General features: G+C 35.1%; 3 protein-coding genes across 3 annotated transcripts; 2 read left to right on the forward strand and 1 right to left on the reverse strand.

Moving 5' to 3' along the window:
• The first annotated feature begins 1881 nt into the window (after positions 1 to 1881).
• LOC136070373 (probable pectate lyase 5) lies at positions 1882 to 3821 on the forward strand. The gene is made up of 5 exons (XM_065780248.1): positions 1882 to 1997; positions 2099 to 2402; positions 2655 to 3100; positions 3233 to 3371; positions 3561 to 3821. The coding sequence occupies exons 1-5, from the start codon at positions 1882 to 1884 to the stop codon at positions 3819 to 3821; spliced, it is 1266 nt and encodes a 421-aa protein (XP_065636320.1).
• A 284-nt stretch (positions 3822 to 4105) lies between these two features.
• Positions 4106 to 5808, forward strand: LOC112013882 (probable pectate lyase 5). Its single transcript, XM_065780271.1, has 3 exons — positions 4106 to 4131; positions 5220 to 5358; positions 5548 to 5808. Exons 1-3 carry the CDS (start codon positions 4106 to 4108, stop codon positions 5806 to 5808), a joined length of 426 nt encoding a protein of 141 aa, XP_065636343.1.
• A 3908-nt stretch (positions 5809 to 9716) lies between these two features.
• On the reverse strand, positions 9717 to 11215 carry LOC112013895 (uncharacterized). Its single transcript, XM_024046272.2, has 3 exons — positions 11210 to 11215; positions 10449 to 11111; positions 9717 to 9965 (listed from the first exon to the last, which is right to left on the reverse strand). The coding sequence occupies exons 1-3, from the start codon at positions 11213 to 11215 to the stop codon at positions 9717 to 9719; spliced, it is 918 nt and encodes a 305-aa protein (XP_023902040.2).
• Between the last annotated feature and the right edge of the window lie 1699 nt (positions 11216 to 12914).

Consider the following 12914-nt stretch of genomic DNA (forward strand, 5'->3'; position numbering starts at 1 on the left):
AGGTGGTGAGCATCTGGGCATTCGACATGTGGCAAGCATTGATAAACAATTATTCATACACTCCTCCATTTAAGAGATAAAAGAGTTTGGAAAAATTTTTGAGTTCCACTATTTTCAATTTATTTACAATTATGTCATTAGAAATATCTTTATGTATTTTGAAAACATCCTCTAAGCTATTGTCATATTCTTGTGCAGGAAAATATGTTACAATTTTTTGAAAACTGTATTTAAAGAAGTAAAGAACATTAGCCAAACAATAAATTCAAATGTGGGACCCACTATTTTATGGTTTGCAAAATAAAAAACTATTAGATATCACAAAATATTTATTCCTTGCTCACTTACAAAGTTACAATTTTTCTATTAAGGGGGATAAATTTGTAAATGAATATGAATAGTGGAAGAGTAAGAATGCTAAATGGGAATAGTAGTTGTTGTAGGCCACTTCAAGGTTATCTAGACCTCCATATAAAGAGACTAAGGGTGTGTTTGGTAGAGTAGATTTTAGGGAGAATGAAAAAAAAAAAGTGAAGAGGGAAAACTTTTTGAAGTGTTTCTTTGGGAGGGGGGAGAGAAAAAAAAAATAGTGGGTCTTAGATGTTTTCTCTTGGGGTCCACCAAAAAGTTTTCTTCCCAAAATAAGGAGAAAACTGGGTAGGGAGAAATTTGAGAATAAATGACAAAATTGTCATCTAGTTACCACTTTCTTTTTTTCTTTTTCTTTTTTCTTAGCTTTTACTTCACCTGGGGTAGTGCACTTAGGTTTCACCCAAATTTATTATTATTTTTATTTTAACTTTCCTGGGATGTTGCCTTCTTTTTATTTTTTATTCTTCTTCTTTTGTTTGACTAGACATGATTTTTGTTTTTTAATAAATTTGGATGATTCCCTTTTGTTTGTTTGTTTGTTTTTTTTTTTAAAAAAAAAAAAAAAAAAAAAAAAAAAAAAAAAAAAAAAAAAAAAAAAAATTTTTTTTTTTTTTTTTTTGCTTATCACTTTTTGGACATCATTTTTTATCGAAGATATATGAATAAATTTACATATATTCACTTTTTCCATCCCTTTACCTTTTCAATTCCAACCAACGAAAATGAGGGAAATCAAAATCTTTTTTATCCTCTCACTCTTCTACCCTCCCATCATTTTCTATCTTTCGACTTTTCCACCCCTCTAATCAAATAGACCTGAGAGAATTGGGAATTTATTTATCATTTTCATGCCAAATACAGTCCATTGACTCGGCCTTTATACACTTGAGCCTTTCCTGCCCAAATGACTAACTTCTAGCAACTAACTAACTACCACTTCGGCTGTCACCTAACTAACTAACCCAGTACATCATATACAGACTACAACAATAGTATATTACATTTGATCACAATTACATTAGACTCCTAACATTTATCTCTTATCCTTCTTTGAAATTTAAACAGACATACTTTACTTAGTCCCCACATTTCCTTTTCTTCTATTTTGTATCCTCTTGTGGTCAAAAGTTACTATTCTTACAAAATGTATTACGAATCACCCAAAAATTAATATTATCACATTAGTTTGTAATTTTTTTTAAGTAAAATTAATATTAATTTTAACAATTTTCATCACAATTTAGTATAGACAATAGGTTTAACTAAAAAAACCTAAATATATAAGTCACATTACTAATTTTTTAAAATCCTTAATTTTAGATAAAGTCTACTTTTAGTTTAAAACGGTTCTACATTATAAAACACACTATCTCTAGTTCTATATAAGCTACACGGCTCTTTTCAGTTTCTTTGCACAGAACTTTTAATTTCTTCAAATTTGTTTTTCTCTACTACTACTACTCTCTCTCTCTCTCTCTCTCTCTCACAATTTCTACCAAAGAATAAGAAATGGCAAGCTGCTACTTGCTCTCTCTCATTACTATTCTCTTCTCTCTCCTAATCCCAACCCTAATTGCCTCCAGACCAGTTAAAGACTCGAAATTTGAAGTAAAAGATGTACAAAGGTAATAAATAAACTATATATGTTACAATGTTACCTTAAATTACTTAAGTTTTTATAGTTTAGATTCTACAATGTTAAAATGTGTCATTTTTTATATGGTAGGAGCATCAATGCCTCTTTGACAAGGAGAAATTTGAAGGGAGATTCCTCTTGCTCAACTGGGAACCCAATTGATGATTGTTGGAAGTGTGACTCCAATTGGGATAAGAATCGGCAGAAGCTAGCTGAATGTGCAGCTGGGTTTGGCAAGAATGCTGCTGGTGGAAAAGATGGTCAGATTTATGTGGTTACAGATTCCAGTGATAATGATGCTGTAAATCCCAAGAACGGGACTCTAAGACATGCTGTGATCCAAGATGAACCATTGTGGATTATATTTGACCATGATATGGTGATCAAATTGAAGGTGGAATTGATTATGAACTCGTATAAGACCATTGATGGTAGGGGAGCTAATGTGCACATAACTGGTGGTGGATGCATTACTATTCAGTATATAACTAACATCATAATTCATGGGATAAACATACATGAATGTAAGCCAGCAGGGAATACTAATGTGAGAAGTTCCCCAAAGAACGGGACTCTAAGACATGCTGTGATCCAAGATGAACCATTGTGGATTATATTTGACCATGATATGGTGATCAAATTGAAGGTGGAATTGATTATGAACTCGTATAAGACCATTGATGGTAGGGGAGCTAATGTGCACATAACTGGTGGTGGATGCATTACTATTCAGTATATAACTAACATCATAATTCATGGGATAAACATACATGAATGTAAGCCAGCAGGGAATACTAATGTGAGAAGTTCCCCTGGTCACTTTGGGCATAGGGGTGTTTCAGATGGTGATGCTGTAAGCATCTTTGGTAGTAAACATATTTGGGTGGACCATGTCACACTTTCAAACTGTGATGACGGTCTAGTTGATGTTGTTGAAGCTTCATCCTTGGTTACCATTTCAAACAATTTATTTACACAACATGATAAGGTTATTTTATTGGGACACAGCGATGACTACACTGCAGACAAGAGCATGAAAGTCACTATTGCCTTCAATCACTTTGGAGAAGGGCTTACTCAAAGACTTCCAAGGTAAAGTGCCAAAAGGAAAAAAGAAAATAGAAAATGCAAAAATTAACATGTTAATTTAATTGGTTTGGTATGTTTGTTATCAAGTTGGTACATTGTGATGTTTTAACATATACTTTTTACAATAATTTGCAGGATTAGGCACGGGTACGTCCATGTGGTGAACAATGACTACACCAAGTGGAAAATGTATGCCATTGGTGGGAGTGCTTCCCCTACTATCCTTAGCCAAGGGAACAGATTTCTTGCACCAGATGATGAAAAAAGCAAAGAGGTAAAATCCCCTTATTTATTATTCAATTGCTTACTTTTTCGGAAAAGTAAATGCATCATTTTTAACTTGGGTTTCTCACTTTTATTATGTACTACCAATTACAATATATCATATTCTTGAATCGAGTTGGTCCAAAATTATTGCATTTATAATTTTTACTAAAATTTATCCTATTGTGAACTTGTGCAGGTGACCAAATACGAAAATGCACCAGAAAGTGAATGGAAGAAATGGAATTGGAAATCTGAAGGAGATCGATTTCTAAATGGTGCATTTTTCATATCCTCCTCTGGATCTAATTCTTCCTCAAATGCTGCATTTTTCACATCCTCCTCTGGATCTAGTTCTTCCTCAAGCGCTTTCGACATAAGTGCAAAAGAATCTTCTCTTGTTCCCAAACTTACAGCTAATGCGGGTGCACTTAAATGCAAGAAGGGTTCTGCATGCTGATTTGTGATATCTCTCAAACATAGCTTAGAAGCCTTTTAGGGTCAAATACTTTTCTCTAGTAGAGATGTAATTTTTTTTTCCCCAAAATTTCACAATTTGTTAAAATTAAAAATTGTGAAAAGTTATTTGTTAAAATAACAATTTGTGATCCTGAAGATAGATTTCTTCACTAATAAAACTTTGATTATGCACAGAGCATTACAAGATACATTAGTTTTCCTAAATGTTGTCTCAAGACTTGTTGGAGGTAACTTGGAGATTAAACCAAACCAATAATGCTAATAATGTCTATTTTGAAGCAAAAGAGTTGGTGAGAATCGTAATCTTCTCAAACTCAATAAGTTAATATATGTTAAATATTGTAGCTTAAGTGACCTAAACTAATTATAGGATCTATGTACTTGTAGAATAAGCAGCTTAACCTCCTATTAATTTATGTTTAGTCTAGGATTGTTTAAATATTCTCTCATATATAAATTCTACATTAGGTACATTGAATCTTCCTCATCACTATCTTCCTCATCCTCATTGCTATTTCCCTCTCCATGGAGATGCCATCTAGTATAATAATTTGTCATCCCTTTCCATATAAGATATCCTATAACCTCAACTTATGTTCTTCCATACCTATTGTTACAATCATTACAAGGACATTTTATCTTCATATCCTCTTCTTTGACATGTTGAAATGCATACTCAACAAACTCTATATCTTCATTTACATATTCCTCACACAACCTATTAGAAAGATTGATCCAAGATTTATCAACCGACATTGTATCTACACCCTCCAAAAATGATATCTCATCACACATCTGGGTAATTTTGTAATTAAAGAATATATAAATTCTAAATTATGATGATTGAAAATTGACAAATTGTACTGACTACACATATTTTGGGCACTGGTTCAATATCAAGACAGCAACTGTCTGCTATCAAATGACTAACTTTTTTTATTATTATTCAAGATTGAAATTTTACTCTAGCCTAATCTAAGTGGATATGTGTGTGAAACTCCTTCCTAAATACTTGAACTTCGGCCCTTCCCCCCACACCTCACAAGCACTTATACTTATAGAGTGACCATCGCATTAAGGGTGTGCGGTAGTTCAACTATAAACTATTGAAAGTATAGAAATCAAAAATTGAATATTCATGAGCATCAAGTTTCTAAAATATACCTATTCAATATTTTCATAGGAGGTGCACCTAAAATCAACATCACTAAGTCGTGTTAAAAAATAAAATAAAAATAAAACAACCATTATTTTATTTCTCAAATTTAGAAAATAGAAAATGCAAAAATTAACATGTTAATTTAATTGGTTTGGTATGTTTGTTATCAAGTTGGTACATTGTGATGTTTTAACATATACTTTTTACAATAATTTGCAGGATTAGGCACGGGTACGTCCATGTGGTGAACAATGACTACACCAAGTGGAAAATGTATGCCATTGGTGGGAGTGCTTCCCCTACTATCCTTAGCCAAGGGAACAGATTTCTTGCACCAGATGATGAAAAAAGCAAAGAGGTAAAATCCCCTTATTTATTATTCAATTGCTTACTTTTTCGGAAAAGTAAATGCATCATTTTTAACTTGGGTTTCTCACTTTTATTATGTACTACCAATTACAATATATCATATTCTTGAATCGAGTTGGTCCAAAATTATTGCATTTATAATTTTTACTAAAATTTATCCTATTGTGAACTTGTGCAGGTGACCAAATACGAAAATGCACCAGAAAGTGAATGGAAGAAATGGAATTGGAAATCTGAAGGAGATCGATTTCTAAATGGTGCATTTTTCATATCCTCCTCTGGATCTAATTCTTCCTCAAATGCTGCATTTTTCACATCCTCCTCTGGATCTAGTTCTTCCTCAAGCGCTTTCGACATAAGTGCAAAAGAATCTTCTCTTGTTCCCAAACTTACAGCTAATGCGGGTGCACTTAAATGCAAGAAGGGTTCTGCATGCTGATTTGTGATATCTCTCAAACATAGCTTAGAAGCCTTTTAGGGTCAAATACTTTTCTCTAGTAGAGATGTAATTTTCTTTTTCCCCCAAAATTTCACAATTTGTTAAAATTAAAAATTGTGAAAAGTTATTTGTTAAAATAACAATTTGTGATTCTGAAGATAGATTTCTTCACTAATAAAACTTTGATTATGCACAAAGCATTACAAGATACATTAGTTTTCCTAAATGTTGTCTCAAGACTTGTTGGAGGTAACTTGGAGATTAAACCAAACCAATAATGCTAATAATGTCTATTTTGAAGCAAAAGAGTTGGTGAGAATCGTAATCTTCTCAAACTCAATAAGTTAATATATGTTAAATATTGTAGCTTAAGTGACCTAAACTAATTATAGGATCTATGTACTTGTAGAATAAGCAGCTTAACCTCCTATTAATTTATGTTTAGTCTAGGATTGTTTAAATATTCTCTCATATATAAATTCTACATTAGGTACATTGAATCTTCCTCATCACTATCTTCCTCATCCTCATTGCTATTTCCCTCTCCATGGAGATGCCATCTAGTATAATAATTTGTCATCCCTTTCCATATAAGATATCCTATAACCTCAACTTATGTTCTTCCATACCTATTGTTACAATCATTACAAGGACATTTTATCTTCATATCCTCTTCTTTGACATGTTGAAATGCATACTCAACAAACTCTATTTCTTCATTTACATATTCCTCACACGACCTATTAGAAAGATTGATCCAAGATTTATCAACCGACATTGTATCTACACCCTCCAAAAATGATATCTCATCACACATCTGGGTAATTTTGTAATTAAAGAATATATAAATTCTAAATTATGATGATTGAAAATTGACAAATTGTACTGACTACACATATTTTGGGCACTGGTTCAATATCAAGACAGCAACTGTCTGCTATCAAATGACTAACTTTTTTTATTATTATTCAAGATTGAAATTTTACTCTAGCCTAATCTAAGTGGATATGTGTGTGAAACTCCTTCCTAAATACTTGAACTTCGGCCCTTCCCCCCACACCTCACAAGCACTTATACTTATAGAGTGACCATCGCATTAAGGGTGTGCGGTAGTTCAACTATAAACTATTGAAAGTATAGAAATCAAAAATTGAATATTCATGAGCATCAAGTTTCTAAAATATACCTATTCAATATTTTCATAGGAGGTGCACCTAAAATCAACATCACTAAGTCGTGTTAAAAAATAAAATAAAAATAAAACAACCATCATTTTATTTCTCAAATTTTCTTAGCCTCAATATTTATTTATTTATTTTTGCTCGTCTCTATCTGAGCGCAGAGTTGTGGCTCACCTATGTACAAATTAATGTGACAAACTAAATATTGAGTCCCCTATTTCCCATACTTCCTCATCAACCAATCAAAAAACACACACAAGTACTAGAAGTTCACTTTCCTTTTATCTTTTCCTACTACTTTAATTTCAACTCATAGAAGATTCTCCAGCGACACCCATCTCTATCCTCTCTTTTTTCCTCTCTTTTTTTCCTTCTCTCATATGTACATGACAACAAAGAATAGTCGAAGAATATCAGTAAATTAACCTATATTAATTATATATAATATCAGTAAATTAATAATATACTATAACTATAACCTATGTTTGTCTTCACTTGTAGCATTATAGAAAAAGAATAGTCAAACTTATAAAAAGACAAATTATATAATACTAAAACACAAAATTGAACACAACACATGCATGGACCTAGAAAGAGATATATAATGCCGCAGAGGTTGGATTTGCAGCGGTCTATGGCGACATGGTTGGCTGCTAAAGTAAAACACACAGAGAGAGAGAGAGAGAGAGAGAGAGAGAGAGAGAGAGAGATACGTTATAGGAGCCCCTTACTCTCTCAATAGCCATTGTCTAAAACCGTGTTTTTTTTTTTTTTTTTAACTCTCATTTATGAAATTTATAACTTACTGTGACAAGATTAGATTTTGTTGTGATAGATACTATTGTGACAATAAGTAATCTAGAACAAAACCAGCTCTCAAATAGACTTATAATAACAACAATTGTGTTATGCCAAAATGATTTTTTTTTTTTTTTTTTTGGAGAAACTATAACATTTCATTTTTAAAAGACCGTAATAAACATGAAAACATTTAAGCGGGAAAATATATCCCTCTGAAACATTTCAATTGCTCTTTGCTAGATGGAGATAATAGCGCTTCTTTGATGGGTGACCGCCAATTTGCTTGGTCTAGTGGTTGACCTAAAAAATCCTCTTTCAACACCTGTATGACTGAAACAGGTTTCTTTATGATTGTAACTTCAGCAACTGTGCCTTCAAAACTAATCCTAGCCCCCAAAGTGGCTAAAGCATCAGCAAAACGGTTGTCGGACCTTTAAGAGTGTTGGATATCAAAGTCTTCAAATGAATCTTCCAACATTTGGGTCATTGCTTTATATGGTGCCAACGATGGTTCTTTGAGTGTAAACTCTCCCTTAGCTTGACAAAAAACTAGGTTCGAATCTCCAATCACCCTATGGCATTTGATTCCCATTTCACGTGCTACCGCCAAACCTGTGAGGTATGCTTCATACTCAGCCATATTGTTGGTACAAGAAAAGTCAAGTTTGAAAGACATGGCTATCGCTTCCCTTGTTTCTTTGATTAGAACAACTCTAGCTCCTCCTTCAGTAGCAGTGGAGGACCCATCAAATCTGAGAATCCACCTAGCTCAGCCGCCTCAACAGTTGAAACCTCCGGTAAATCTCCAAGGACTTCATCAGTAACGTCCCAACTTTCTTCTCCCGAGAACCATGCCAGTAATTCAGCTATAGCTTGCCCTTTTACAGTTTTAAGGGCAATAGGGATGATTTCAAATTCAGACAATTGCAAGAGCCATTGTGCTAGCCTTCCGGAAAGAACGAGACACCGTAAAAGTGAGCGTATAGGATGAGATTTCATCATGAGGTAAACTGTATGAGCCAAAAAATAATGTCACAGTCGTTGTGTAGCATATATGAGAGAGAGACAAGCCTTTTTAGCTCTTGAATATCGAGTCTCAGCATCCTTCAACATCCAGATGACATAGTAAATTGGCTAATCAACCCCCTTTTGATCTTCTTTGGCTATTAATGCTCCTATTGCCTCACTATTGGTGGCCATATAGAGCTTAAGGGGCTTTCCTGATGTGGGTGCACATACGGTTGGTAGCTTGGTCATGAGTTGCTGCAACTGAGAGAAAGCTTGCTGGCATTTCTGATTCTAATGGTAAGGCCTTCCCTTCTTCAGTAGGGGGATGAAGGCAGCAGTGAGAGCGGCTAGACCGGGAATGAACCTCCAGATGTATAAAAGCTTACCAAGGAAGCTTTTAAGCTCCTTGACTGTGGTAGGGGGCTTCATGGTAGCTATAGCTTGTGCCTTACTAAGATCAACATCTATCCCTCGTTGGTGAACAAGGAAACCAAAAAACTTTCCAGTGGAAACACCAAAAGCACATTTAAGGGGGTTCATATGAAGCTTGTAAAGGTAGCATCTTTCAAAGACTTTCCTTAAGACATTAAAATGGTTTTCTCTTGCTTTTGACTTCACCACAATGCCATCCACATAGTTTTCAATTTCTTTGTGCATCATATCATGAAAGATTGCAGTCATGGCCCTTTGGTAAGTGGCACCAGCATTCTTGAGGCCAAAGGGCATAACGGTATAGTAGAAATTTCCAATGGGGGTTTGGAAGGTAGTCTTGGCTACATCCTTAGGCAACATCCTAATTTGGCTGTAGCTGCTAAAGCCATCCATAAATGAGAACATAGCATGCCCGACAGCCAAGTCAATTAGCATGTCCATGTTTGGAAGTGGAAATTCATCTTTTGGGCATGCTTTATTGAGATTTCAAAAATCAACACAGCATCTTATTTGCCCATTCTTTTTCTTGACGGGCTTTATGTTTGACAGCCATTTCGGGTGCTCAGTAGTCCTAATGAAACCAACTGCGAGGAGTTTCTGCACTTCCTTGATGATTTGAGCTTCAATATCCGGGTGGAAGGTTCGCATGGGTTGTATCACCAGCTTCACACCTAGTTCAACATTAAGAGCATGTGCCACTAAATTAGGATCCAAGCTAGGCATTTCATTGTATTCCTAATCGAAGACATCAACATATTCCGTCAAAAGTGCAATGAGTTGGGTTTTCTCCAACTGTGACAGATTTGCATTAATTGAGGTTGTTTGTGGAACATTAGGGTTGTTACTAAGATCGACAAATTCTAGCTCCATATCAGCCAGTAAGGATAGATAAGGCGTCTGTAATAACTCTTCACACCGTTCAGCAATGTTGTCAAAAGAATGCTTCACTGGAGCTATTATTTCAACAATGTTGTTAAGAGAATGCTCTGTTGGAGCTGCTGTTTCTTAAGGGCAGCAGCAAATTGGTGTTGTATTAGCTTCATTTAGTCTGAGACCTTTTTGTTTGAGACAGCTAGGCCTCGAGTACTGTCATATTTGGTAACCAAAATGCCCATCTGGTAGTTGGACTTGCACACACCTTAGTTGTGACCCACTGCTAGATGCTTCCTTGCCCTCTCTCTTCTTTTTATTTTGACCAAGGATCCCCCTCAGATCCACCTTAGGTTCTTCCTCAATAACCTCCCAATCAAGAAGCGGGGTCCCAATAGGCTTTGACGTAGCATCATCCCCACATGGAGTGAACTCATCATAAAAATCTACTTCAAAATAATAGGCTTCAAACAAGTCAAACAGAGTATGGTTGGCTGGGATGCATATGGGCTTGTCGTTGAACCTCCCTTTAACACATTGGTGATATGTGGATGGGACCAACTTGTGTCTATAAAGCCAAGGCCGCCCAAGCAAGGCATGGTATGATACAGCTGAATCGATCACATGAAACCTTGTAAGTGCCATAATAGGTCCCACTCTAAGGACAAGTTGTATGCTCCCAACCACTTCTATGGGAGTGCCAGTGACTTGATTAAGAAAGATTTTAGCTGCTTTAAGTGTACTAGTTAGGATGAGATTTAAGGATGCACCTGTATCAACTAATGCCCTCTGTATGTGGACATCATTGATTTGAGCAGCGATATATAAGGGTCTGCTATGATCAGGGTGCTGCACTTCCATGTCTTCATCAGTAAAGGTGATGGCATTAGTAGTTTCTAAGAAAGCTCTGCTGGCATAAGCTTCAACGGCAAGGTAGTATGTACTGAAGTCAGAGGCAATGAATACTAGTGCTTCAGTTGTTGCCTTCCTTGCTTCTTCATTAAATCCAAACTAGTTGAACAGGGCATGAAAGGCTGGGCTCCTTTGAAGTGCTAAGACGGCTGTGGGTGGTAGTTCCCCGCTGTTACTCATATCATCCTCGATATTACCTGCATGAACCACCACTACCACTGTAGCCTTCCCTCTATTATGTTGTGGCAGCAGGTTCCGTTGGACCTCCTGCTCATGGGTTAAATCAAGGGTCCTGTCTGTGATTTTTTTATGAAACATCCTCCGAAGAGCCCTACAATCTCTAGTTTTATGATTCACATACTGATGATAGTGACAATAATAAGGGCTTTGCTTATCTTCCTTAGTAGGTTCTTGGCTTGGCTTGATGACTCTAAGGACTCTATCAGTTATCCACTTCTCAACTATCACCTTGATTTCTTCGTCAATACATGGAATGGGAGGCAACTCCTGTTGTTTTGCACCATCATCCCTCTTGCGTTTTACCCCTGCTGCTGATTCACCGCTAGGGACGGCAAGAGCTTGAGGAGGGCTTCTTTTTTTTGCTCTAGACTTGTTAGTGACAAATGGCTTAACTTATAGGGCTATCTTGTGAGCTTTTTGGAGTAGTTGGGCAAATTGATGAATGTCAAGGTTCTCCAAGTGTGCTCGGTATTCCGGGAATATGTTGTCGATGCAAATCTCTAATAAGTTAGAGATAACTTGGAGATCAAATCAAACCAATAATGCTAATAATGTCTATTTTGAAGCAAAAGAGTTGATGAGAATCATAATCTTTTAAAACTCAATAAGTTAATATATGTTAGATGTATTGCAGCCCAAGTACAGCCCAAGTGACCTAAACTAATTATAGGGTCCTTGTATTTGTAGAGTAAGTAACTAAACCTCCTGTTAGTCTATGTTTAGTCTAGGATTTTTTAAATATTCTCTAATATATAAATTCTATATTGGGTACATTGTAGCACAAATACTAGATAGAATATATAATTGTTAAAGACTGTCAAACCGTAATGTAGGCTGTTAGGCTAAATTACGTAAACATTCATGTGTGCTTTTTCCATATTTTCGTTCATCATTTAATCATCACATACAAATGACACAATCACTCAACAACTTTAAAACTAATTATAAGAAACTAAAGCTGATTTTCATTTGACCAAACTTTGAATGTCCATTATATATGTGCTTAACTACCCTCTCATACATGGAGCAGTCAAAGTAGTCAAGCATAGATTGCGGTGAAGTGTGAAGACATGCAGTGCAAAATCACTGCCGATCCAGATTTCCAGTTACGAATGGTCTAACTTCTAAGTTCAGGTGGTCTCCTTAATATATTCAAAAATTTAGGAGTCAATGTACCCTCTAGAATCAAGAAAAGACTAATTCCCTCAACGTAGGTACTTGTCGAATAAGCATCTTAACCTCTTGTAAATCTATGTCTAGTCTAGGATTAGTTAAATATTCCCTAATATATAAATTCTACATTGGGTACATTGTAGCACAAATACTTGATAGAATATATAGTTGTTAAGGACTATCAAACTGTGAATGTAGACTGTTAGGCCAAATTACGTAAACATTCATATGTTGTCTTTTTTTTTTTTGTTTCATACTTTTGTTCATTATTTAATTATCACATAAAAATTACACAATCACTCAACAACTTTAACAATAATTATAAGTAACTAAAGTTGATTTTCATTTGCCCAAATTTTGAATATCCGTTATATATGCACTTAACTCTACCCTATCATGCATGGAATAGTCAGGGGATGGTTGATGTGTTAGTCAATGCTACAGTATTTTTTATAATAAAATATTACTTTTAACTTTATTAAAGAGAGA

The sequence above is a fragment of the Quercus suber genome, unplaced genomic scaffold (assembly GCF_002906115.3).
Source record: "Quercus suber isolate HL8 unplaced genomic scaffold, Cork oak 2.0 scaffold_229, whole genome shotgun sequence".
Taxonomy (NCBI): Eukaryota; Viridiplantae; Streptophyta; class Magnoliopsida; order Fagales; family Fagaceae; genus Quercus; species Quercus suber.